Source organism: Balaenoptera musculus, chromosome 16 (genome assembly GCF_009873245.2).
Source record: "Balaenoptera musculus isolate JJ_BM4_2016_0621 chromosome 16, mBalMus1.pri.v3, whole genome shotgun sequence".
NCBI lineage: Eukaryota > Metazoa > Chordata > Mammalia > Artiodactyla > Balaenopteridae > Balaenoptera > Balaenoptera musculus.
This window is the reverse complement of record NC_045800.1, coordinates 10,847,939-10,874,523: the sequence shown is the minus strand read 5'-3', so window position 1 is coordinate 10,874,523 and position 26,585 is coordinate 10,847,939. Positions and strand designations below refer to the sequence as shown.

General features: G+C 46.9%; 1 protein-coding gene across 2 annotated transcripts in view; it reads left to right on the top strand.

The window, feature by feature from the left end:
• Nucleotides 1-26,315, top strand: part of PLPP4 (phospholipid phosphatase 4) — a 119,484-nt gene extending 93,169 nt beyond the window's left edge. The window contains exons 6-7 of one of the 2 annotated variants that reach the window (XM_036828975.1): nt 13,376-13,546; nt 25,766-26,315. In XM_036828975.1, coding sequence (XP_036684870.1) covers nt 13,376-13,546; nt 25,766-25,965 — 371 coding nt within the window. In that variant the 3' untranslated portion in view covers nt 25,966-26,315. The remainder of the gene's footprint in view (nt 1-13,375; nt 13,547-25,765) is intronic. The other variant, XM_036828976.1, reaches the window with a different exon arrangement.
• Nucleotides 26,316-26,585: the final 270 nt, after the last annotated feature.

Here is a 26,585-nt window from a genome sequence, read left to right as displayed (position 1 = left end):
TCTTATTTGACAGTTTGTCTCTCTGAACTTTTTCACCATATTATCCTTGTCACTCAGCCTCTCTTCATATTCTTCACCTCGCTCTCTCTCAATCCTCCTCTCCCTCCCCCCTCCCCCTCCCCCCTCTCCACTCCCCCTCCTTCCCCTCCTCCTCGTCTTCTCCTTCTTCTCCTTCTCCTTCTCCTCCTTCTCCTCCTTCTTCTTCTTCCTCTTCAACTGCATTCTGGAAAAATTTTGAACCTACCTTCCAATTTACTAATTCTCTATTCAGCTTTGTCTCACCTACTATTTAATCTATTTATAATTTAATCCTATTTTAAGTTCAATACTCATTTTTTATTTACAGAAATTCTTTTTTTATTTACAGAAATTCTATTTGGTCTTTTTAAAAATCTGCTTCATTATTTTTTATAATGCTTCTTCTTCATCCTTATTTTCATGCTTCCCTATAATTTCCTTAAACATATTTCAAGTAATTACTTTATATTCTGTGCCTTTTAAAGGTTGTTGAGAATATGTTTTTCCTATATATGCCCTGGAATCTTTTGTGTTTTGAGTTTTCTTATGCTGGGCTTTTAATTTTTCCTAGAACTTTATTTTGGGGAGTATTTTGATGTCTGGGTTGAAGATGAATTCCTCCAGAGAGCACTACCTACTCCAGGGCCATCCAAAATTAATTCTCCACTTTAGGTTTTTTGGGGACCATATGAGAAGCATGAACGGGACAGCAAAAACCTACAAGAGTCGTATTTATGAAATCTCTCCACACAGCAGAAAAATGGAGACAGCCAAATTTCCTTGCTGTTTCTTTCTGAAAATCAAGCTTCCTTTCTTACTTAATCTAAGACCTTTAGGATCTAAGGTTTATTTAGGGGTCTTCTGTTATATTTTCCCACTTGGATAGGCCTGAGACTTTGTTTCTTCACTCCTGTGCCTCAGGGAGATATCAAAGTGAAGCTCAAGGTCTGCAGGTTTCCACAGACACACTCAGGGCACAATCTGGCTTTGCTGTTTCCTTGTGTCTAAGACCCTTGTTTTCCTTTCATTTTGGGAAACCTTGCTTTCAGTAATTCTTCTCTTAATGTCAACTCAGTGATAGGTTTAAAAGCTTGTTTGTTTGTTTTATATTTCATCCAACATTTAATTATTTCCATCAGGATATATAGTCTGCCACATCGCTGGGAATAAAGTCTTGGGTTTGGAAATTTCTGGATATTTCTGTGTGGGAAAAGAGGATTAAACTTGGGCTTAGAAACGGTCAGATCTGGGCTTGAGACCAGCTTCAATATTTCTAGTTACCTGTTTCCTCAGCTTTACTAACACCTTCCATTTGTATCTTGAATTTCTGTTTACAAAGTACTTTCACCAATACCATGTGTTTTGAGAGTTCGGTGATGTTGTTGTCCCCATTTGGTGAACAGATGAGACCACTTGGTGGGGGACACCACCCTGACCTGGAACCCAGATCTTCTAACACCTAGAAGAGTTCTCTTTTTGTTCTATTTTGTGCTGTCCTGGATGAAATGATTTAAAAGCCACCAAGGTGGATTTCACCTTGTTGTGTGGGGCAAGTTGCTACTTGGACACTGCCTTGATGGAGTTTCTGAGTCCAAAGCTGGCTTCTGGATGAAGTCCCTTGCTGCCAAGATCACAGGAGATGAAATGCCATATATTTGCTTTCCAAAATTTAAATGGCCTTTCTAACTTAAAAAAAATCCACAATTCTCGTATGAACATAAAACAAATCTTTTTTGAAGTAATAACAGGGGGAGACAGCCTTTGTGTACATCAACTAAACGAAGCTCTTGTCCTATTTATGATCAGTTTCCTTAGGGGTGTAAGTGAGAGATGAGCCTGGTTGGTCTTTGGTGATGGGAGTTTGGTGTCAGAGAAACAAGGATGTGGGGGAAGGTTGGGAAGCCACCTGATCGGCCACCATGTCACCTGGGGCTTCAGTCCCTGGTGGTGCAGTTTTCTTCAGTAACCAAACACTGGCCTAGCCTAACGTAGGGCAGAAATGTGAAGTCCATTTGTCTTCCCCTTTTCCATTTACACAGTATTGGGAAGGTTTGATTGGGCTGTGTGGTCAGCACCCATCACAGGCTGCCCTGGTGGTCAGCATTTGAGCCAACTACCTTGGAGGTGGTAGATCTTTTTTTTTTTGTTTGTTTCAAGTAGATGATGTACTTTTTGGTAGATCTTCTTAATGCTCAGCCCATTTATAGTCTGTGTCAAAAACCCAGTCTTCCTCCTGTGTTTCTTCTCTCTTCCATCACACTACCATCACACGCACAGTGCTTCTGACACCAGATGTGCAGGGGTTTCCCCACCAAGCAATTCTCTGCTGGGCGTCCTACAATTTAACTCATTTCCAACACTCTCTATCTGGAGAGAGCCTCAGATCCCACAGGTGAAGGGCTCAGTCCCACCAGACTGCCCCCATTTCAGGCTCCAGTCACAAGTCCAGGTTGTCACTTGTGTTTCTGATCAATCAGCTACAAATCTGAGGTTCCCATGACCCCCTCCTCCAGTTTGATTAATTTGCTAGAGCAGCTCACAGAACTCAGGGAAACACTTACTGACATTTACCATTTTATTAAAGGATTTGATAAAGGATGCAGATGAGCATCCAGATAAAAAGGTACATACGGTGAGGTCTGGGAGGGTCCTGAGCACAGGACATTGTGTCCCCATGGAGTTGGGGTCACCCTCTCGGTATATGGATATGTTCACCAACCTGAAAACTCTCTGAATCCCAAATTTTTGGGATTTTTGTGGTGGCTTCATCATGTAGGTCTGATCAATCATGAACTGTTTCTAGTCCCTCTCCCCTCTCTGGAGAACGGGAGATGAAAATTCCAAGCTTCTAATCATGGCTTGGTCTTTCTGGTGACCAGCACCTCTCCAGGAGCCCACCCAGAGTCACCTCAATAGAACAAAAGATGCTCCTGTGCTCTTACCACTTAGGAATTTACAAGGGTTTTAGGAGCTCTGTGCCAGGAACCAGGGGCAGAGAGCAAAATATATATTATATATATATATATTTTTTTTTCTATTATTTTACACATTCCCTTCCTGTTCAGGCTGAGATCCCCAATCAAGGCTGCTAGGAGCAAGTTAGAAGGGTTGTTTTCCCTGACAAATCATGCTGCAGGTGATATAACATTTCACAAAAGGCAGATGTCACTGAGGCCACTTCCTTAGAAGACAGCTAGGCAGTAGCAGTCATTAAGACTTCCAGGGTTTCTCCTGAAGACTGTACACCCCGTGGAGAGGCTAATCAGATGAGCATATTGGGCTAAGTAATGGCTACTGCCTTTTTAGTTGTTTCTCAAATGTGTACCTTACTATTCAAATCTCGCCATCAAATTTATGTTCTGCTAAGGCCATTGGTCGGAAGTAAAATAAAATTATTTTCCATTAAAATGTTCTCTTTATCTGAATCCTGCCCATGCTTTTATCAGCTCCCCTAACAGTGTTATGGGGAAAGGTAATTTCTCCCTTTTGAAGGCTTACTCTTAGGTTTCAGGTCATTGTGGCATATAATCAAGACTGAAAAAAGCAAAAGTTGTCACAAGTGGAGCTTGTGAAGGGGATTTAGACCTTCAGTAGATTAGGATGTTGTGATATGCAAAATCACATCCCATCTTGGTGATTGTTCTTAGCTCTCTCTAGGGCAAGGAGTAATATTTATGATTCCTAATAAGAATTTTTCATCAATCAGTGTAGGGTGGATGGAGGGAGCCAAAGTGGCTTCTGTCATTTAAAAACCCTTAATCCTCCTCTGCTGATGTTTTGCTCCTTCCCAGGATTGGTGCTTCCGGGGCTTGACAAAAGGACCACCATCTTCTTCTCCCGAAGTCGGTTTCTTCCCCTACCACTCGTGCTTCCTCTGCACTTTTCGCACATTGTGCCTGAGTTGGTTCTTTTTTTTTTTTTTTTTTTCAGAACAAAATCCTCTTTGGAGATGCAAACTGGGGTTATGCAAGGAATTTACAGTCTGCTTTATTCTGTTTGTATTTCCTGCCTCTGACATTTGCTTTCAGACTAATTATGAGCTTTTTGGTACCTTCTCCTTTTCCCCATTGCTCCTTCCTTAAACAAGACTGAGCGATCCTTTCCAGCATGAGATGGAAATCTCGTCTGGCTCAGGTGGCTGAAGAATCACCCTGCCTAGAAACAGGGAATGGAGGACATGACCTTTCATGGCCATATAATGTCTTTCTGTCCCCAAGGACCTTGGCCTTTTGCCAGAGTACTTAATTGAGTGAAGTTATGTTTGTGAAAGAATAAATAGTCTCTACCATTTATATATTCATTCAGTCACCGTGTTTTGCTGACTTCTCCTCCCAGGTAGTGTGCTGGGTCCTAAGGCTTCAACAGTGACCCTGATAGACACATGCCTACAGGGGCTATAAAACAAATAGGCAGTTAGCATTGCTATAACTACAACTATGCTAGGAAAATCTGTGATTTTTTTCTCTATTTAGAAATAATTCACAATTTCTTAAGGACTGCATTAACCTTCGGTAGGTAATTTGACCTGAGCCTCCATTTCTCACCCATATAACAGGCCCAACATCTACGGCATTGTGTTGTTCTAGGGATGCAGTGAAGCCAGGTAATGAAAGCTTCCTAGTACAGAGTCCGGCAGATGGAGGCTCTCAATGACTGATGGTTTTGTTGTCCTTCTGATGGAACACTCCTGGTACCTGGTAAACAGTTTCCACTTTCCTTCTTTTCTCGTTCATTGAAACAGCACTCCACCTGCCCTTCCTTCAGACCCTTAGAATCTCGTGTTGCTTCCCTTTCTATAGCTTCTTAAATTTTTCCCCAGTATTTAGCCCAGATATCTGGGAGGTGGCTGTCAGTCTCTGGAGAACAGAGGGACTCCTGCTCTGAAGGCTCCAGGAAGATTCTGGGGTCATCCTTGCAGGATGAGCCCAGGGAAGTGTGTGTGTGTGTGTGTAACACACACACACACACACACACACACACACCCCATATGTCTGGAGGGTGGGCTGTGATAAGGAAGAATTCAATGAAGGCCCAGCTCACCTCCCTCTCTCGCGTTATCCTGAGCCAGTGCAGTTCCAAGCCTGACTCTAACCCTTCTCCTCCATTGGATGCAGCCCTGTCTTCTTCCTTTGTGGAACCTCCCCTGATTACCAGGTCTTCAGCCATTCATTCAGCATGTACATTTATTGAGCACCTAGTGAGTGCAGGCACAGGGTACGCAGCCTCTGCCCTCACAGAGCTGAGAATCTAGTGGAAGGGAGATAGATGCTAGGCAATCACGTAAATGAAAAGAGTGGTGCTAAGTGTTATGAAGGACAGGTGCAGAGGGCAGTCAGAGCCTGTTACACCTGCTGGTGGGGCCAGGGAAGGCCTCTGAGGAAGTGACATTTAAAGAGACTTGCAGGGTGAGTAGGAGTTTGTTAGGCAGAAAAGGGATGCTCATCACTGTGTTTCCTTGGAGCCCCCAAGAGTCCACATCATCTGGTCCAGTTTTCATATTACCCGTCATGTCATTCATTTGTTCATTCACTTGTCTTTATTGAGCACCAGTGATGTGCCTGGCACGGTTCTTGATGTGAGGGATATAATGGCAACAGACGCAGACACCATCTTGGTGTCTCGGTCATGGAGCCATTCTGGTCCGTGGAACTCACATCCTTGTTATCTTTGTATGTGCGTTTGTTTTGTTTCCTCTTCCATGTTCTCAGATTCACTGTGGGGAGGTAGCATGGTTTTGAGAAAGAGCATAAGTAGAAAAAACAGATGAAAGGGAAAAGAGATCAGATTTTAACTTAGGGCCTAAGGCGTGCCAGGCGCTTTGTCCAGTGTGCCATGGACACTCTATCATCGGTTCTCTCAATTGCTCTGTGGACAGCTGTTGACTTGTAGATGGCAAGCCTGAGCTTCAGAAGTTAAGCTCCTCCCCTTAGATCACACAGGTAGGAGGTGATGGGGTCAAGTCGCCTACCTGGGTCCATCCAGCTGGGCTACAAGAGCACTTCTTACCTGTGCTCAGTCCCTACTCCACCTCTGCCTCACTGTAGGTTCTCAATTCATTTTACATCTCTGGGGTTGTATCCACTAGGTCTTCTTGGCTACCTTCAGTGGGCCAAGATGGTTCTCTCCATCCCTCTGGATCGGGTGGTCACGTGGTGTTGGCTTCAACAGCCTCAAACTCTGCCTGCCTTCCCCAAGGAGCTTAGGACCCACCCATTCTCCTTTGTCCCAGCTCCTTACCAGCTGAAAGATTTAACTCTTGTTAAATCTTAAGGCTGATGGTACCAGAATAAGTCATTCTACCTGAGGCTGTTGGCCACTCTGACCTGCCTGGAATCACAGGCAACTCTACTGCAGGGATGAATAAACTTAACCCCCCACCCCTGGATTATATCAATTGCAGTGAACTCTTGTTTTTAAAAGAAATTTTAGAGGAATCATTGGCGTGAAATTCAGAAGATTTCCTGGATTTTGAGAATTCTCTTCATTCCAGCCAAGAAAGACTTTTTGTCTCCTACATCAGAGCAAAACAATCTCATTACTACTGGATTAGAGAGAAGGAGAGACTTAAAAAAAATCATTGTGGGTAATGAGTCTCTTCTGTAATTTTATCAGAATTTCCCCTCGAAATTGTGACTCTGGTTAGTAGCTACATCAGATGCTAATGATCTTCTGTCAGTCATTTCATGAGGAATAATAACTGGCTTTCCTGTTCAGTTGAATGAGTTAGGCTACAGATGCACTGTGGACCCACATTCTAAGATTTGTAGCAATCTTCTTTCATCCTTTTTTGAAAGTGAAATCTCTTAATAACTTAGAATGTTAATCAATATAGCTTGTCATAAAAAAGAAAACAGAACGGGCATCTTAGCTAGAATGAACTATGCATTGAGAAACTATGAAACTGAAACTATGAATGAGAAACTAGTCCTCTAAGGGATTTGGGGCCACAGGGACATAAAAATAGGTTTCAACACAGTGAAACTTGGAATCGTAGAAACAAGCTCTGTGATGGGTCATGTAGCATAAGAATGACCTGCTGGTTGTCTGACCCTCTCATCTGAGAGCTTCAGGCGTCTGCGGAGTGGGGTGGGAACAGTATCTCCGCTGGCTCCTCTCACTGAGTCTTTAAGTTTGTTCATTTGACCAGCTACGATCATTTTACATCTGCTGAGAGCCACAGGGGCTGCAGAATTGTGAGCGGCTGAGAACCCGGTTCCAGAAATCTCTGTAAGCAAGCATGCAGTTGTGTAACTGAAGAGCTGCAGATCGCAAGAGTGGAGCTTGTGAAGGCTTTTCTGTGAGGACGGAACTTTACAGGACCCGGCCGGGTACCGCAGGAGCACAGCAGCTGCGGCAGCCAGCAGCGTTAGGAGAGCGATCACCCGGCGCCGAGTAAGGACGCTAAGCGTGTCTCAGCTCCTCGTGAACGCATCCTCAAGATGGCTTTGTGGGTTGAGTGCTACTGACCCCATTGTACAAATGAGGGAACTGAGGCCCCCAGAGATGAGCTCACATGGGAGAAAGTGGCAGAGTTGAATCCACATACGCTCGGTTTGCCTGAAAAGCCCGCTTTCTTCAACAGCTCACAATACTTCCTCCTGTTGAATGGATTATTCAATCCTCAAATCTCTTGTGTAACTTAATTTGTTGTTGTTACTGGTTTAAACAAAACCACCCCAAACTTATCGAGTGCTTCTTTGCTCTAGTGTGAAGAGAAGGGATGAATTGATGTGCATCATGTTCAGGGCAAGCTTAGGAGGTCATTTAAACAGTGGACCATTAGCACCGGAAGGCAGGTGAGCTCTCGAATTGGCAGCCTGCAGACCCAGCCCCCAGCCCTGTTGGCCCGTGGATGAGTTCATTTGGTCTGTACTGTATTCATTTTTGATGAGTTATTAATATTTAAAATGGAGACATTTCCCATAAATATCAGGGTTTCCTTCTTCTGTTACAAGATCAAAACTTCTGGGAACACTGAGCCCATGTGGCAGACACCAGCTTGAGCAGAGGTGGGGCTGCACCTTTAAACAGGCGGATGTTCCCCAGTTTGCCCCAGTCCTCACTGCTCCCAGATGTCTCCCAACAGCGAGGCCAGGTATTAGTTGCCATTTATAATCACAAATGAACCATTAATTTTTTCTGGAAGTGAAGTATTTCCTGGATCTGAGCGTCTAGCAATAGAACCCGGGAGGGTTTTCTGTTGCAAAAAAAATTGACTCAACATCCAGCTACTTTACTCATGCTCCCCATCTGCCTGGCTCCCCCCGGCGTGATGTGGTGGCCGCTTGTGGTTCAGCCTCTTATTTTGCAGAGCAACCTGAAGTCCAGAGAGGGAAAGCAACTTGCCCAACATCGTGCGTTCAGTTAATGGCAGAGCCAAGGTGGGAACCTGGATCCCTGACTCGCAACAGCCCTCTGCTGCTTGTCAGGGGTCAGCAAGGTGCTGACTAGGCATGCTTGTTCCCACGTCCTTGGTTTTGGGTGGTCTTGTGGAGAGGCACTGGCAAACTCAAAACACCCTTCAACATGAAAAGTTATTCAACCACCTGGTATTGCCTTTCTCCCTCTTGGAAAAGAAAATACTAACTCTTTGAGCATCATATAATGAAAAATTTGTACAAAGTCATTAGAACACAATTCCATTTGTGGTGCCAGGAATAATCAGTTTGTCTGGGGAAATTCATTATAATTAGCAGAAGTGAAAAATACAACACAAAAAGCTGGGTCTGTCCCCCTGATTCTTATCTCGTTTGCTTTTAAAACTTTTTTCTTTGGTGCTGGTTTTCTTATTTCTTGCAATCCTTGGGGTTCAAATCTCTTCCACTTGGTTGAAAAGTCAACTGGGGAGGAAAAAGCAAAACAACATTCTTTCACCTAAGCTGTCTCAGTAAATAGACCTTTCTTTGCAAAGGGAATGTTGTAAACCTGTGACAATTCATCTATGCAGCTGGAGAGAAGAAGCAGTGATTTCCTTTCAGAATCACTGGGCAGGCAGATAGACCTGTTAATGCGACATGCCTGGCATCACCACCTGGACCAGCAACCTGTATTGTGATGCTTTGCTTATTGACTCTCATTGATGACAGCCAAGTGAGCACTGAAAATGCCAGAAACAGGGTGGGGAAGCCACCCTCTTTCATCTGCTTCCTAGTTTAGAGGCTCCAAGAGCATCTTTACTTTTCACAGCCAGATCAACATAGGACTATTTACAATCAGCTGCTTCCAGCCAAGAAAACCTGCTACAAGCTCTGAAAGGAAGGGACATATGCTCTTCCCACCATCACTGTGAGTGCTTATATGCGTGTGTGTGTGTTCTAAACTCTGTTCTACCCCTGGAGAGGTAGACTGTCAGTTTTCTCTCACACCACTGGCTTGGGACTATTCTAATCATATTTCTGTTGTTAATAATGTTAGCAAAATATGAATGCATTTATCCTATTTTATAATCCCGATCTTCCAAAATGTCCAGTGCTCTGCCCGCATCTTTGCTCAATTCTCAGTTTTATTTCCTAATCATACTGGAAGCAAGGACCGTGTTTCAGGGGGAAGACAGTCACTTGGAACGAATGTCATCTCACCTGCCCCTCACTAGCATAAAAACTTCCACGGCCCCTCAGGGTCTCAAATGTACGTTTCTTTGAGAAGAGAAGAGGGTGTTGTTTGGCTAGAATTGGAAAGAATTTCTTTAAAAACCTTTCTGTTTTCTTTTTCTCCCAGTTGAACTTGAATCTGAGCCTTGGTAAGTCCCAGGATCTCAGAGCTGGAAGGCTCATGGGAGGTTACTTCCTGGTCCCAAACCCCTGCCCTCACAGGAGGAGGTGGCAGAAAAACTGTGGGATCCTATGAATTCAGGATGGTTTGGTAGAGCCTAATTCTTATTCAGTTGGTATTTGGGAAAGCAGGAATTTTGACAAAGCACCTGAGCTTCCCACAGCTGGGACGTGCCTCCTGGGCCAGAAGGAAGTGCCTCAGAAGCCCTTTGCCAAAGGACATCATGCTGGTTCAATAACTGTGGGAATATCAGTGAGAAAGTGACAAGCATAAGGTTTAGCATGGAATCAGAGTCTATCACGTCAGCTAGACAAGGGTGCACAGTGCTGCTTTAAACATGCTGCCCGGAAGCCCAGTAGGATGTGAGACTGGCTGCTGCTGGATGCCCACATGATCTAGGCTGTTGAGCTCAGCCTTTAAAATGCCTTTGAATCCCTCCTCCTTTTCAAAGAAGTAGATGCTTCTCCATTTTGGAGGACCTGCAGTGCGGGTCCCACTGTGCGGGAGAGAATATGCTTTACCTGCTCTCCAAAGAATGAGCCACAGCCTCCACTGTCACAACTGGCCAAATTTGAGTTCCTGGGGGCAAGGAGGTGACCGGGTGGAGGCTGAGGGTCTGGCCTCAAACCACCTGCCCCAGGACTTGACCTTGGAGGGTTTTCAGCGGCCCCTTCTCTTGTCCATCTTGTGAATATGCCCAGAGGCTCAGGGCTGTTGGCTGCTGAGCCGGGACTCGTATGTCTTAAAAGTCTCCAAACCATTTTTCACGGGGACACCTACAAATTCCTGCTTAACATCCACCCTACGCTCATTGACCTTCTTTTTAATGTTTTCCCAAGAGATGACAACTTGGCAACGCCCAGGGCTGCCTCTCCTCTGATTCATATCTTGGAAACTTTCATCCATAACCCTACAAAGCCCCAGGGCACATCTTTTAGGCTCGCCACATTCAATGTACAGTCATCCCTCAGCATCCTTCGGGGAATGGTACCAGGAGCCCCACAGATACCAGAATCCATGGATGCTCAAGATGCTTATATAAATGGAGTAGCAGTAATTAGGTGGGTAGACTGCTAAACTGTCAGATTTGAACGCAGTCCGTTACTCCTCCTGTAAGAGCTCAGAATGAGGCCGGTACCCACCAGAGCCAAGTGTCCAGCCCTCCCGCACTCTGTTACCTCAGGGCAGAGTGTGAACGAAGAGCAGAAACAGAGCAAAGTGGGTGAGGATGGGCAATTAAGAACCCGTTACACTTGCTAGGAGGGTGGTGGCCAAATGGGGCTGCTTTGGGCACCCTGTAAATCATCTGATACCCTTCATCAGAGCAAACAATCTAGAACAGGCCTGGGCAATGCAGTTTTGCACAAAGTTTTACTTTAAACAGAATATTCAATATATGTTGGCACTGCTTTCCTGTTTGAGTACAAATCATTATTCAAAAATGTTTAAGTGCTTCATTTTTATTCCTGAGATAAACCTGGCTTAATATCCTGTTTTAAAAAAAAAATACTCTGTTACCTTGTTTAATTTGATTGCTGAAAAAGTTCTGCTTTGGTATAAGCTTCTGTTCATACTTGGGGAGCCCCGTTTAAGAAGACACATTATTATCAGAGATAATTTGTTAAAGTTGCAGGTTATTCATTTTTATGTACATAACCATGATTATCTTGAACCTACAATTCAGGCTCTTGCTTTTTTCTCTTAACATTGTGTCCTAAGTATTGTCTGTAGTGCTACATAATCACAATAATTTCCATGGTTGCATCATAATCCACTGAATGGAAATATCCCAGTTCTTTATCTTTACATTTTCCCATAATTATAAATAACTTTGAGCAGAATATCTTCTAGATTTCTCCATAGTTTTGTATTATTTCCTGAAGATGGACTCTCAGAGATGTTGTATAAAGAGGATGAATGTGCTGTAGGCCAGACCTTCTCAGACTTCGGGGCACACGCAGCTCGCTTGTGGACCTGGTGAAATATGGATTCTAACTCAGTAGGTCTGGGGTGGGTCTGACATTCTGTATTTGTGACAAACTCACTGATGCCGAGGCCGCTGCTCAGGTTTCAGACAGTCTGTTAAAGTCCTTGGTGTTATGGCATTAGACCCATTCTACCAAATCTACCAAATCACTGTGCGGGCTGGTTACCTAGGAGCTCTGCCCCTCAGGCCTCAGGAGTATTTTCTCATCAAGAGGAAAGTTTTGAATAGGCTGGTGTCCAGAGAAGGTGGGAGCTGTAGCCCCTGCCTTCAACAAAAGCATCTAAACTCACTCCTGGCTGCCATTAGACTCACCTGGGGAGGGCTTCCCTGGTGGTGCAGTGGTTCAGAATCTGCCTGCTAACGCAGGGGACATGGCTTCGAGCCCTGGTCCGGGAAGATCCCACATGCTGTGGAGCAACTAAGCCCATGCGCCACAACTACTGAGCCTGCACTCTAGAGCCCGCAAGCCACAACTACTGAAGCCCGCGCGCCTAGAGCCCATGCTCCGCAACAAGAAAAGCCACTGCAATGAGAAGCCCGCGCACTGCAGTGAAGAGTAACCCCCGCTCGCCGCAACTAGAGAAAGCCCGCATGCAGCAACAAAGACCCAACGCAGCCAAAAAAAAAAAAAAAAAAGAATAAATAAATAAATAAAAAATTATTTAAAAAAAATAGCATCACCTGGGGAGTCCACACACAGGCACGCACGCACGCACACCACTAAGGTCCACTCCAGACCAGTGCAAACAGAATGTCTGACAATGAGACCTGGCTACCAGTAGTTTTGAAAGCTTCCCAGGTTTTAAAGGTGACTCCGTGTGTAGCCGGGGTTGAGGACCGTTGTTCTAAGCCCACAGAAGACCCACCTTACTCACTGAGTTCAACTGTGGTTTAAACCTGACTGGATGGAAAGCTTGGGGTTCACATACTACCCCGGACTCTACACTTTTGACAATGGATTCAGCACAGCTATGAGTTGTCTTTGCAATTCTAAAAATTAATAACCATAATTTGTAAGAGAAAATAAGGAATTTTGTCATCATTGGCTTCTCTGTCAAACTCACTTCTCCACAGCACCTGCTGTTCCAGCTTTACCGAGTGCCACCAAGCCAAAAATTCCTCACTTTCCCTCTCCCTTCAAAGCTATGCTGTCATCACGGTCATTTGTTTTGCATGCACTCTTTTTTCTTGTGGAACTCAACACATTGTATTAAAACTCTCTATTAGCGTGGCCGTGACCTTCAATCAGACCGTGAGCCCCTTGAGACCAGATATAGACTCTGAGGCATCTTTTTATTTCCCCCACCTTGATCAGTGCCTGTCTAGCACACAGTAGACACCCATTAGGTCATTGTTTAATGAATGAATGAATGAATGAATGAAATAGAATAGATTTTGATCACATGCAAGCCTGGAAAGTCATTCTCATTCTCATACCAGCGTGGTTCTAGCAAGAGCACAGATTGCCTCGATGGTGCCTGGTGCCAACATGGCCTTGGCCCTGGGAGTGTGCAAGATGGCAGACAGAATGCTCAGGGTGCCCTGTGTCCCTGCTGCTTCCCAACTACTAGAGTAACACCTGCTGTTTCTCTTCGGCAGTTGCCTTTTCAGGACTTGGCTTCACGACGTTTTACTTGGCTGGCAAGCTGCACTGCTTCACCGAGAGTGGGCGGGGGAAGAGCTGGCGGCTCTGTGCTGCCATCCTGCCCCTGTACTGCGCCATGATGATCGCCCTGTCCCGCATGTGCGACTACAAGCATCACTGGCAAGGTGAGTTCCTGCCTGGGGCCCGCGCAGCCCTCGTGCCGTCTGCCTCTCTCCTGCGGGGAAGCGGGGAGACGTGCACCTACTAGGGAGAGGTAAGTGCCCACTGTGAGAAGCCAGAGTAGGCTGAAATGACAGAGCAGACACAGCTTTAAAGAAAATGCACCTGTTCAGGTGAGTTCTGGCCTTCATACTGTCCTTGCTGGGGACAGAATCGGAGCTCCTCCCCCTCCTTCGTGCTCAAGTAGACCCCTCAAGTCCTGCTAGGATGGCAGGCCCTCAGTCACAGACTCAGGTGGACTTCCCTGCTGGATCCCTTGCCTCCATCTCAGACTCGATGCCGAGTGGTTGTTGGCTCCTTTCACATCTCAGATCCATCCCACAAGGACGTATTTGTCACCGTGTCCAGCCCAGGGATGGATGCCAGCAGCCACTGCAGGGCTGAGTGAGGCTTTCCTGTATGTGTCAGTCCTGGGGTATCTGTGCGAAGTCAAAATAACACAGAACAAGTGAGGGGCTTGTTCCTGGAATAAAACTAAACCGTGCCATGCCCCTCTGCAGATCAGCTGCAGCGCTCAGCTTGACTGGACCACAGGAGCATCTGCCACAGCGAGAAAGGGAGCAGAGGCAGAGGCGATGTCCACAGGACGTGTGGCCTCCAGGAGCGCAGGGTCTAGGGCTGTGTTCCCCAAAGGCCGATCCTCAGATCACCTGGATCAGGCCACTCTGAGCTAGGAACTGGATTTTTGGGGGTGGGTCTGGAGTGGCGGCCAGGAATCTGCATTGTTAACAAGCCAGTTTGTTAATTCTGATGAAGTCTGAGAATTACCATGGAGAGCTCCACTGTGTCAGCTTTCAGCAAACGCACTGAATTAAGTGTGCCTAATCCAGCTTCCCTGGACGAATGGCCTTCCACGACTGGTCTGTGGCCTCCACCTCCTCTTCCTTTCCTGTCTTCCTGCTGTCAGCCGGCGCCATTCCCCTCCTCCCCCTTTTCTGACCGCCCTCTTCTCACCTCTTCCCAGGTGTTCCAGTAGTAGTGAGGCGGCAGTTGAGGCTAGAGGTGAGGGGAACTCCGAGTTGGAGGTGCTTTGCCCCACCTTCTCCGGCGGCCTTCTCCTCCTTCTCTGGCCTCAGCTCCACCCTCCACCCTCCTGGGACTCACGCTCTGGGTGTCATGAGCCTCCAGCTGCAGCCTGGGGGATGAAGGGGGAAAGGGAGGCTGATGTGCGGTCTGGACAGGAGGAGGCATCAAGCGCTGATCGGGGTCTTGAGGCCATGCTGATGGGGGCAGTCACTCGAGGCCCATAGGCTGGACCCTGAGCCCTCCCTTGTTCTCTGCTTTTATCAGTGACTTGGATGAAGTTCTGGATATATGAGGCCACATAATGAGAGGGGGCCAGGGAGAGGATCGCTGAGCCAGCAGCACAAGGGCATAACCGTTGCATCCTTGGAACTAGGAATATTTTCCAACAGAATCGTTGTGGCGCATATGATTAGGGCATTTCCAAATGAGAACTGTTATGGGCTAGATGGCATTTCATGGACTGCTTCTCATTTATCCTTGTAAACTGTAGTTTCTTCTTCTGAACATGGGAACAATAATCCCCCAATATTTCCCAGAGCCGTTTCACAGACTGAATGAAATAATGGATCTGAGTGTACTTTGTAAATGAAAATGTATTGCACAAATGTGAATCAGTATTGTCGTTGCTTAGCGCATCATTTCTAAAGAAGGGTGTGTGTGTTTCCCAAACCACTGATTTCGAGGTGGACATGCTTTTGGAACATGGTCTGTTTGTAAGCTGTGAATCCCTGGTTTCCACTTTTATTCAGCCACTTAGGATCTGAGAAATGATTAAGGGTTTTAGAGTTGAAGAGATTTTGGCTTCATCTTGGAAGGTAGTAAGAGCTTTTGTGTAGTGATCTTGTCTTGAAAACCTAAGACGTGAGGTTGGTCTCTATTAAATGCTCTTTTGTTCCTCATTACCGAGCTGCGGCTGGTGTGTCATGAAAGGATGAAGGATCACAGCTCTTGGCTTTGGGGAGATGCTGGACTTCTGATGCAGCTGGTGCGCTCGAGGCCTGCTGGCAACAGGGCTTCACACCCATTCTATCCAACTGGCACCGAAGGGAACTTGGAGCAGTAGAGGGAGAATATTAATGCTCTGTGGGCTGATGGGAAAGCAAAGCAAGGGAATCTGTGATCAGTGATGTTTAGGGCCATACTTGGGATGGGGGGGCAAACCAAAATTGCATCATGGTAGACTCCTGCAGCCAAAACTGAATGTGCCTCAGTTGGTACAGATCATGGATGTGGCCCAACTATCCGTTCAGCTGTGCCATCGTCTGTTCAGTTTGTACCCTGGAGTCAGCCAGGAGTGGAGTGTGCCTTTCCTTGGATCCTCTAATGGGCTCTGAGTCAGGCTCATTTCACCTGAATTCCCCTTTATGAGGCCATCCGTCACTGTCTATACCAGTGGTCTCAATGGGGGCAACTGAACCTCCCAGGGGACATTTAGCAATGACTGGAGACATCTTCACAAGTAGAGGTGGTGTTTGTGGTGGTTGCTACTGGCATCTAGTAGGTAGAGGCCAGGGATGCTATTAAACATCCTACAGTGTACAAGATAGCACCTTCCCCACAGCCCCGAATGTCTGTTGCTGAGGTTGAGAAAGCCTGACCTGTAGCCACATCTCAGCTCCATCTTTCTTTCCCTTATTACGTGTTAAGAAGACACAATGTTCAGTGAGTGGAAAATTTTATTCATTCAACACTCACTTATTAAGGGAGTAATCAAAGAGGCTTCCAAGGTTTCCAGCTTGGAGAAGGGATGGATAGTGAGGCCTTCGACTGCTGTGCAGGTGGGTGTTTGAGGCAGGATGCCCAACCGAGATTAATAAGTTGTTGTTCTTTGGTGGACTGAGGTGTCCAGTGACCATGGGCGGGGGTCATCTGTCATGATGAGAATTCATGGGGAGACCCATAGGCAGCAGCACAACCTGAGAACCTCTCATTATAGACTTTAGTGAACAACATTAATATTATGAGATTTTTATGACTCCATTCCAATTTTGATTTAAGCAACTGCGCCTGATGTGGCAGGATATCCAATTACTCAATTACATATTCATATACAGTAAATAGCCCATAATCTCAAGCGCTTTGCTCTGTTCATTTTCATAGTGGTTTTCTGTTATCGACGCCCTTCTGGTCTTTTCTGCCTTTCCAGCTCCACTCCTAACACACAAGTCTGTTGTTTTATTAAGTGAGGAAAATGGAGGGCACAGGCCATGGTCTGGAGGGGCACCGAAACACTTAGCAGGACCTCTTCAGAAATAAAACCACTGGCTGGATAATAAATCTTTATCTGGCTAAGGTTCTCCACGTCTTTGTGACATGCTGGCTTTCGGGTCAACCAGAAGCTAGAGAGTCCATGGGTAATGCCGACCACAGGGCCAGCGCTTCACAAAGAAGCTTACCTTTGTGATTAACTGTGTGTTTTCAGAGTTAAAACCTGTGGAGTTTCCATGCTGGGAAGAACATCTGTAGAGAAAAACGCACAGAAAGAACAGAGCACCTCACTGAACCCTCTTCTGCCCCAACTCATCATAGTCTTGTGTGTGTGTGGTTTCCAGTCAGTGGGCAGTTATAGCTGGAAGTGGCAGGAGTGTGTTGTTTTTCTCCATTAATGGACATAATAAGGAGCTGCCTCTGCCCTCACATCCCTGTATCTGGGTCCAGGCTTTCCTTGTGTGACTCCAGCTTTCGGGTAGCCTTCCAACCAACACTGATTCTCTAATCACAGGTCATTTTAAGCAGCCCTGAGTGCCTGTGTAGTGTTTCGTCATAAGAAAGAGCACCTCCCTCTGAATATAATCCAGAAAACCATGTCTCAAGGGAGGAAGCAGTCATTTGTTTCCACCCAGCCTGAGGCTGGAACGCATCCATGTCAGTCACAGATGCCATGCTTGACTGGGCTGAAAATTTCAGGATGGTGCCATTGCCTTTGCCAGGTTTCTCTGACTGGGCTGTGAAGGGTCTGTGATGTGAGATGAATTTATGTGTCGTTTCCAGTCTCTGCAGATGGGGTGTTTGGGGACAGGGACACTGCGCCCGACTGTACATGAGCCACACTGAAAAGCCAGGTAGAGGCTGCTCCCTCCTCTCGCCCCACGTTCACCCTACACACACACACACACACACACACGCACATACACACACATGCACGCGCACACACACGCACACGCACATACACACACATGCACGCGCACACACAAACACACACGCACGCACACACACAGTTGAGGGACACACTGCTCCCTCCTCTCCCCCCACATTCACCCTACACACACACACACACACACACACTGTTCACCAGGCCTCCCTCCCTTGGGGTCTCAGAAGCAATCTCTAAATTTTCTAAATGAAGTGACTTGAAAAGGAGACTTTGGAACGAAACCCTTGTTCCCACCAAAACCCACCAGCCTTACATAGAACAAGAGCGCTGAGATTCTCCCTCCGAGATCCTCCGTCCTGAGTGAACTGATCTCCCCTCGTCTTGCCTCTGCAGTCAGCTGTCCCAGGGGGTGGGGTCTGCATTCACATTTGTCTTCAGCTGCCAAATGCTGCTTGGGGTCTGGGGACCTCTGAGCCTTGACTGCCCGGGAGTCTGCCCATCTCTGCCTTCATACCCAGGGCATCCCCGAGGGAGGGCTCGAGCGGTCTGCAGCCCCTGGCCGCCCCCTCCCTTTTAATCAGAACCCACTGGACAGGGAGCTTTGGGCCTCAAGAGAGGCTTTCTCAGCCAGGCCCTCTGCCCTCTGCCCTCTGCCCTGGCGTCCCTCATTTCTCAGTTCCCAGGGAAGATAGGTTTTGGCTGCTCCCAAGTCTCACTGACAGCCTGGCTTCATTTATTCCAGGGAATGCTCCCCTCTGTTTCCTGTGAGTTTCTCTGGTTTCTTCCGGTGGCTCTGTGTTCAGGATAGCTCCAGAATCCGACTTCCTCTTCCCACTGTAGTCCACCCTCACCTGTTGCCTGGGTTATTGCTGAAGCCCTGCTACCCTTCTCCCTCCTTCCTCCTTTGCCCCTCACACTGCAGCCAGAACGAGCCTTTAAAGCCCTGTCACATGTGGTGCCTCACCTCCGCGCAAAGCCCCTGGTGACCCCCCATTGCTGTCAGCGTCAAAGCCCAGGTCCTGCAGTGGCATTAAGATCTGGTCCCTCAGTTCCTGCCTCCCTGTTAGTGTTCTGCACTGCCCCTCCTTGTTCATGCCAGTGCTTTCCCACCTCAGGACCTTTGCACTGGCTCTCTCCCGTGCCTGGAATGCTCTTCTCTCAGATGTGTGTGTGGCTCCTTCCCTTCTGCCTCCTAATCTTAGCTCGAGTGAGGCCGTCTTAGGTGACCATTCTGCTGAAATCGCAGCCCGTCCACCACACTCCCTGTGGCTCTCACCTTTGCTCATTTATTACCACCATCTGACAATCACCTTTGCTCATTTATTACCACCGTCTGACAGTCACCTTTGCTCATTTATTACCACCGTCTGACAATCACCTTTGCTCATTTATTACCACCGTCTGACAATCACCTTTGCTCATTTATTACCACCGTCTGACAATCACCTTTGCTCATTACCACCGTCTGACAAACTAAGTCATTTCTTAATATTGATTATTGTCCGTTCTTATCTACTTGAGTAGGAGTCTGCAAACTTTCCCTGTAAAGGGTCAGATAGTAAATATCTTAGGCTTTATGTGGGTCATACAGTCTCTGTTGTAGCTACTCAAGTTGGCAATGGTGGCATGAAAGCAGCTATAGACAGCATGTAAATGAGTGGTGCACATAGTTTGCTGAGCTCTGTACTAGAATATACTCTCTCTGTGTGCAGGGATTTGTGTCTCTTTTGTTGGCATGACACTTAGTAGGTACTTGTGTTAGTTTCCTAGGGCTGCTGTAATAAAGTTCCACAAACTGAGTGGCTTGGAAGAATAGAAATCGTCTCATGGTCCTGGAGGCTAGAAGCGGAAAATCGAGGTGTTGGCCGGCCACACTCCCTCTGACACCTGTACAGGAAAGAGCCTTCCTTGCCTCTTCCAGCTTATTAGCCCCAGATATTTCTTGGCTTATGGAAGCATAATTCCAGTCTCTGCCTCCATCTTTACATGGTATTTTCCTTGTGTTTCTTCACATCATCTTCCCTCCGTGTGTGTCTGTCCCTGTGTCCAAATTTCTCCTTTTTATAAGGACATCAGTCATATTAGATTAGAGCCCATTCTACTGATCTGATTTTAACTTGCTCACCTTTGTACGGACTCTGTATCCAAATAAGGCTATATTCTGAGGTACTGGGGGTTAGGACTTCAGCATATCTTTTGGAGGAACAATTCTTGATGCATAACAATGCTCAATAAATATGTGTGGAATGAATGAATGAATGATTTTGACTAAATCATATTCCTTTCTTACTAGTATCATTTTTTCTATACACTGGTTTTACTAAAATTATTCTTTGCAAGTTCTTTCTCTTCAAAAAGGAACAAAAGAAGTGAACTTTACAGTTCATCCATTTACTCATTCATTATGTTGCCTGTGTGCCAGGCACTCTCTGATGGAGGCACAGTATTGAGGTAGACAGACTTGGCGCTGCCCTGCCAGCTTACAGTGTACCAGGTGGATTGTGCATTCTCTGTGCTATGTAAGTTCTTTTATAGAAACTCAAAGTCACAAAAACAGGACGCTTCATTAGTAGTAGAATAAAAAGAACAGAAACAATCATGTGAGGTTGTTGAGTTATCCAGAGCTGGTATTTACCCTAGGGTCTGGGTCTTGGGTCATAGATCCCAAGGCACCCAGGGTCCCAAGTCACACCAGCTGAGTGATGCTGGATGTTGCTGTGGCAACAGAGAGGGATGTGTTCCTCCCAAGGACTTGACAGCACATCTTCAGAAGCCTTTCTGCTTGTTTGTGTCAGAGCAGGTGAGCAGGGCTGGCACCTCAGTAGGCCAGACTCCATGAGACCCTTTCCTGTCCTTTGACCTCATGAGAAGGGGTTGGGGTCATGCCCATTTGATGGGTAAGGATTCAAATCCAGGTTGCCTGAATCAAAGTCTAGCCCTCTTTCTACTACCATTGGAGCATACTAGGTGTTGATTCTAACCTCCCCTTTTAAATAGCTTTGTTGAGGTATAATTCATAACTCATAATTCATAAATTCTCCCTTTTAAAGTGCACAATTCAAAGGTTTTTAGTATCTTCAGAGTCGTGCAACCATCACCACCATCTAATTCCAGAAAATGTTCATATCTTCCATCCACTGCAGCCCCTGGCAGCCATGAATCTACTTTCTTTCTCTGGATCTCCCTCTTCTGGACATTGCATATTCCGGGCATCACACAGTATGTGGCCTTTTGTGGCTGGTGGTGTCTGTTCTTTAGTGCATCTTGTAAATGTTGTTCAGTGCATCTCAGTTCACCGAACATTTGCTGAATGTTTGCTGGGCTCTGGGGAAACGAAGGTGAAGCAGTCAAGGGGAGAGTCAACACCGAGAGGTAGATGTGGGCTGAGAGGTGCACAGACAGCAGCCCAGAGAGCCAGTGGGGACCCTGGTCCAGGCTGAGGGGACGTGGAATACCCTTCTTTTCCAGCCCACACCAGAAGCCTAGTCAACTTACGTCCTATAGACTTATAATGACACCACCCCCTGAGAGAAGATGGACCTTTCTTCAGTTTCTCAAACTTGCCACGCCCCTTCCTTCCTCTGCCTAGAAGACTGTGTTGTCCTCCCTGCCTCCACTTCCCCCTCCCCCGGGTTCACACCTGGTTATCCTGCAGGGCTGGCCGGTGGGTCTTGTCCTCAGTGGAACTCCACTGGTCCAGACAAACCAGGCCACTCTGCTGGCTGATCTCACAGACCCACCTTCTCCCTCATGGCGCACACTATAGCTGCAGCTCACTGGTAAGACTGTCACTTCCCCTAGGACTGGGAACATGTCTGTTTTGTTCAGTCTCGTGTCCTAGGACCGGGTATCACGCCTGACACCTGATCCCCATGCAACATACGTGATGGATGAATGACATGAAGGCTGAGTGAGGAGACTGCAGCATGTGTACTCCGGGGACACGGAGCTCCACATGTTCCCCCATTGAATCCCAGCCCCACCCTGTCCCATGCTACCATATTTGGGGTGAAGTCAATCCCAAGTAGTTTCTTTCCCTAATAAAGGCCCACTTGTCCCCTGCCTGCTTTTCTGTCAGCACACGCTCTACAGAATGTGAATGTGATTTCATCAAGTGGCACTTGGTGGCATTCTCTCTCATAAAGTAAGTCATTTTGTAAATCTTGTTCACCACCTTTGTGATAAACAAAGCCCCAGATGACTTTGCTGAGAAGGCGCCTTCACTAGACCTTTCATTGCCCTGGTTCCTTCTGATAACTGTGGTGGCACCTATGATACCACTTTTTACTCCGATTAAATGGGAGAACAACACTGGCAGCAATCACCATTCTCTGGCTTGCTGCCGCACCAGTCAGCCTGGGGAGCATATACTCAGAATGATATGATGTCTTTTGGTCAGTGATGCACCTAATAAAATGCTTTGTCACAGAAAATAGGAAGTCAAATGGCATTATTTGTAGGTTTTGCTGTGTGGTCTGTTCAGTAGTCAATGGCTTAAATGCAGTTGTCCTGGATCATTTCAGATACTAATAAAAATAACACCCTGTGGGGCTGTTCTCTGGGGCTATTGGAAAAACGAAACAATAGTGTGACTCTAAGACCTTGAACTGGAAAAAGCCCTGGCACATTTCACAGGCTGCTGGCCACAGGCTGTGTGAAGAGTTTCTCAATTTAAGGAATTTGATTTAATCGCATTAATTACGCCTCGTGACTCCACTGAGGAATTCATAGTACATATCACTTTCCAGTTTCTTGGGTGACAAATGTTTTTTAAGTTCACGTGTTTATTTAAAATGCTATGAAAGTTTGGCCATGCTAAAGAGATGACAACTGTAGACGGCTGAGTTGGTGTGTGAGAAGAAGGATGGGGAAGGGCTAGAAAGCCCCCAGTAGTGCCGGAGAGGAACAGAGTAACAGCGATAGACGCTATTTTTTTAGACAATGTATTTTAAGGTCTTGTTTTGTGTTGTGCTCTGGGATATACTGCTCAGAAGCAGTTCTCATTAAATCATTGTCACGACTCCATGACGTGGATATTGAGATTTGCATTTGAGAGCTAGGGAGACTGAGGCTCCGAGGTGCAGAGACTTGCCCTGGTCAGGACTGCAGTGTCTTTGTCGAGGATTCCTCAGCTGGGAGGATTCTTAGGCCGGGGGTGAGAGTAGATGCTGGATACCTTACCATGGCCCCAGATGCCTGCTCTGGGAGCAAGGATGGGCCCCTGGGTCTCACTGATGTCTCTCCGATGGTCCTCTCCTCCCCTCCTACCTTGGAGGCTACTCACCAGGGCTGAGTGGCCACTAATCTGTTTTCCTCGCTTTTCTGCCAGGTGGTGGCCACAGTCGCACTGTGTTTGCACTCCTATGGAGAGGAAGTAGCTACAGTTATTCATTCTCTGACCTGTTAGAATGACCTTTGTTTGTAAGAGATGTGTTTATCCCAATCAAGGATAGGACCTACTTTCTGAATATGCCTTGGCAGTTTCCAAATGATCTGAAGGCAGTCTCAGTAGGCTGACCCTGGGGACCAAATTCCTGGGACACTCACGAGAAGCCCTCTCAGCGGCCACGCACTTGCTCCTAATGAGGGAACTGAGGCCCAGAGAGGGGAACGGAGCCCACACAGGACACCACAGGGCAGTAACCAGAATCTAGCCCCCAGGTGCTGTGCACGTATTCATTCATCCACTTCCTTCCGCCAACTTAATTCTGCATAAGGTGAGCAAAGTGCTGTTCCAGGCACTGAGGAATCAACAGCCAATGACCCAGACAGAGCCCCTGCCCTGGTGGAGTGTAGAGTCCAGTGTTAAACATTACATCATTGCACAGCTCGGTACTATTTGCCATTCTTATCCCCCGGGGGCTAATGAAAGTGTATCCCTGGGAGACAGGGTCTAGTCTGGAGGTCAGGTGATGAATCCTTGCACAAGGATGTTGAGTTGAGCTTGGAAGGATGAGTAGAAAGTGAATAGGGTGAGATGAAGGGAAGGGATTCCCAGGATTGAAGGGGAGAAGGGGGAGGAAGCAGACATATTGGAGAAACAGAAGGAAGACGGTGGCTGCAGCAGAGTGAGGGGACGGGGATGGCTGGGAGGTCGGCAGGACCAGGTATGTGGCTTTGAAGGCCGTAGGGGCTTAATCAAGTCCCTAAGAGCAGTGGGAAGGCGTCTATAAGGCGGATAAACCTCATCTATTGTTATGGAATAGGATGTTATGGAAAAACCCAAACAAACTTTTTGGCCAACCCAATGTTTGCACTTGGGAAACCATCACTAGCAGCTGTGTCCACCCTCAGATGCCAGAGCAGGGTCTGGACACCTGTTCTGCACACAGTGGGCCTTCATTCTGCCATCATAGAAATGCCTGTGTTCCTTACCTGTTTTGATGCTGTTTATAAATAAAATTACATGCACTAAATTACTATATTATTTATTAAAGAGCTTAAAGGCTATTATTATAGTGATTTTAAACGTTTTACTCTTAGTCTAGTAAAAATGCTGAAGGTAGAAGCAATTCTTCAAAGATAATAAAATACCAAAATATTGTCCTTTCCTCAAAGATGATCCCCAGTTATTCTAGATGGAGCCAGAATACCTATCACAAAAGGGCTGATAAGTGGGGTGCAGTTATCTAAGCGTTGAACAGTTTTTTTTCTTGGAGGTATATTTTCTTTGACAGCCACCCCAATATTCCCCTGCAGGAGACACAGGAGAGTCAGCTTGTGACTTAAACTGAGGTCAGTACACAGTGTGTTGCTTACTGGGAAGGGTCTGGAGACTTAACATCCCCAGCACTGGTAAAGGAAAGCTGTTGTCCCCATCTGAACCAGGTGCACTGCCCTTCAGTCATGGCCTCTGGTTCTCTGAAAGCTTGGACAACAGAAAGCTGGGATGAAACCTGCCAGGGTTCGAGCACAGCCCGAGAAGCAGTGCAGGTCAGAGTCGGGACACCAGAGTTCAAGGCCAGTTCCACATTTAACAAGGGTGGGGCACGTGGAAGGTCTGTTGGCCTCTCTGAGAATTTCTTCTGTAAAATGGGCTGATGCTCCCTGCCCATAGCAGGTGTGGGCGATTCTCAACAAGGTAATGAAGGTGAAGATGGAACCCCCCAAACGGAGAATGACAGTTCAGCCTGGCAGCGACCTTCATGAGAGTGCGTAAGGTTTCTCTTGTCAAGGAGGGGTCTTCCATTATTTTAGGATCTTTTGGCAAGAATAGCCCATAGCCAGTTTTACAGGGGTTATGCATGCACACGACACCACACATGCACACCACACACCCAAACACACACAGTGAGATTTGTTGGACGGGGCTACTTTCATGGGGTCTCTACGGGGAACCAGCTGAATGCCCTTTTTGGCAAGGGGCCGCCATAGAGGTGGTGAAGGGGCCTGTTTCACCTGCAGATAGCCCTCTCCTGCCTTGTCTGCCCCCCCAGCGCCCTCCAACTTGATAAAATCTGCAGCTTTTTGGAAGGGCATTGGGCCCCTCCCGCAGGACTGTCGAGTTTGCCCAATCCTGGTGTATCATAAAATGTTTCATTCAACTTTGTGACTCAGAAGTTTCATTTCATCCCTGGGGAAATCGCTGACTGTGAGGCAGAGGCCAGTGTGCCCCCTGGGTTTCTGTGGTGCAACCGGCAGCATTGCAGGAGTCCAGTGGAACTTGCTAAAGGAAAAGAAATGACAGCCCCCGAGGGTATCCAGATCCCATGGAGATGGCCGGAATTCTTCCAGAATTTAGGATTGATTTTCAAAATCAAGAATGCAAATCTGAGTTCATGCTGTGTTCAGCTGCATATTATATAAAGAGAAGACTCAAGTACACACTTAAAAGGGATGTTTAAGTTCTAAAAAATGATAAGAGTTTGCGGAGGCCGCAAGATCTATAGATCCAGTGAGGTTTCTCTTTCCTTCAGTCTTTCAGGGGGTCCAATCAGCAAACCAGTCATTGCAGCCGGTAGGAAAAGTGCTTTCTGGAAAACATAACTGGCCACATTTGAATGAATCATAACGCGTTCCTCCCGGTTTTGCTCTTCTGTCCTAGATTCTTTTGTTGGTGGAGTCATTGGCCTCATTTTTGCCTACATTTGCTACAGACAGCACTACCCGCCTCTGGCCAACACAGCTTGTCACAAACCCTACGTCAGTCTACGAGTCCCGCCGTCGCTGAAGCAAGATGAGAGGCCCACGGCCGACAGCGCACCCGGCCTGCCCCCTGAGGGGATCACCGAGGGCCCCGTATGACTGGGACCTCGGAGGAGGGACGCTGAGCCCAGGCCACGCTCCACCACCTATCATAACACAGTAGAAGAGGTTTTCTGTAGTGTGTTCCTCATCAGTTGTTTCTCCAAATTATCGTTCTGCTTCCATTTTGCCGACGGTGTTCCTGCTACTTTACATGTCTACTTTCAGCTCTCCTGAGTTTGCAAGGGAAGGACCCAGGAACATTCTCTGAGAGACCTGTGGGTTTGGAAGGAGGCTGCAAGGGTGGGCGGGCGCAGCTTGGTCGATTCCTGCATCTGAAATGTTTTCTATCACAGCCACCGTCCTATGATTTCATGGTTGTAAAGCATAATAAAATGTCCCACCTGGAAGACGTGACGTTGCCCGTTCAGTGCACAAGTCACTCGGGGCCGCAGTGAGTCTCACATCTGCCGCCAGGGTGAGGAGGCAGCCCAACGCCAGTTCTGGCCGTGGTCATTCTAGATGCTGAGCCTGGGGGCAAAGGCTGAGAACTTTCAGAACAGTCAACCACAGCTTATGTCTCTGAAATGGAGTTGCAACTTGGAGATATAGCCTTAGTATCTCCAGGGCTTTTTGAATCGTTGACTCCAGGAGGAAATGAGATGAATAAGCTCACGCAT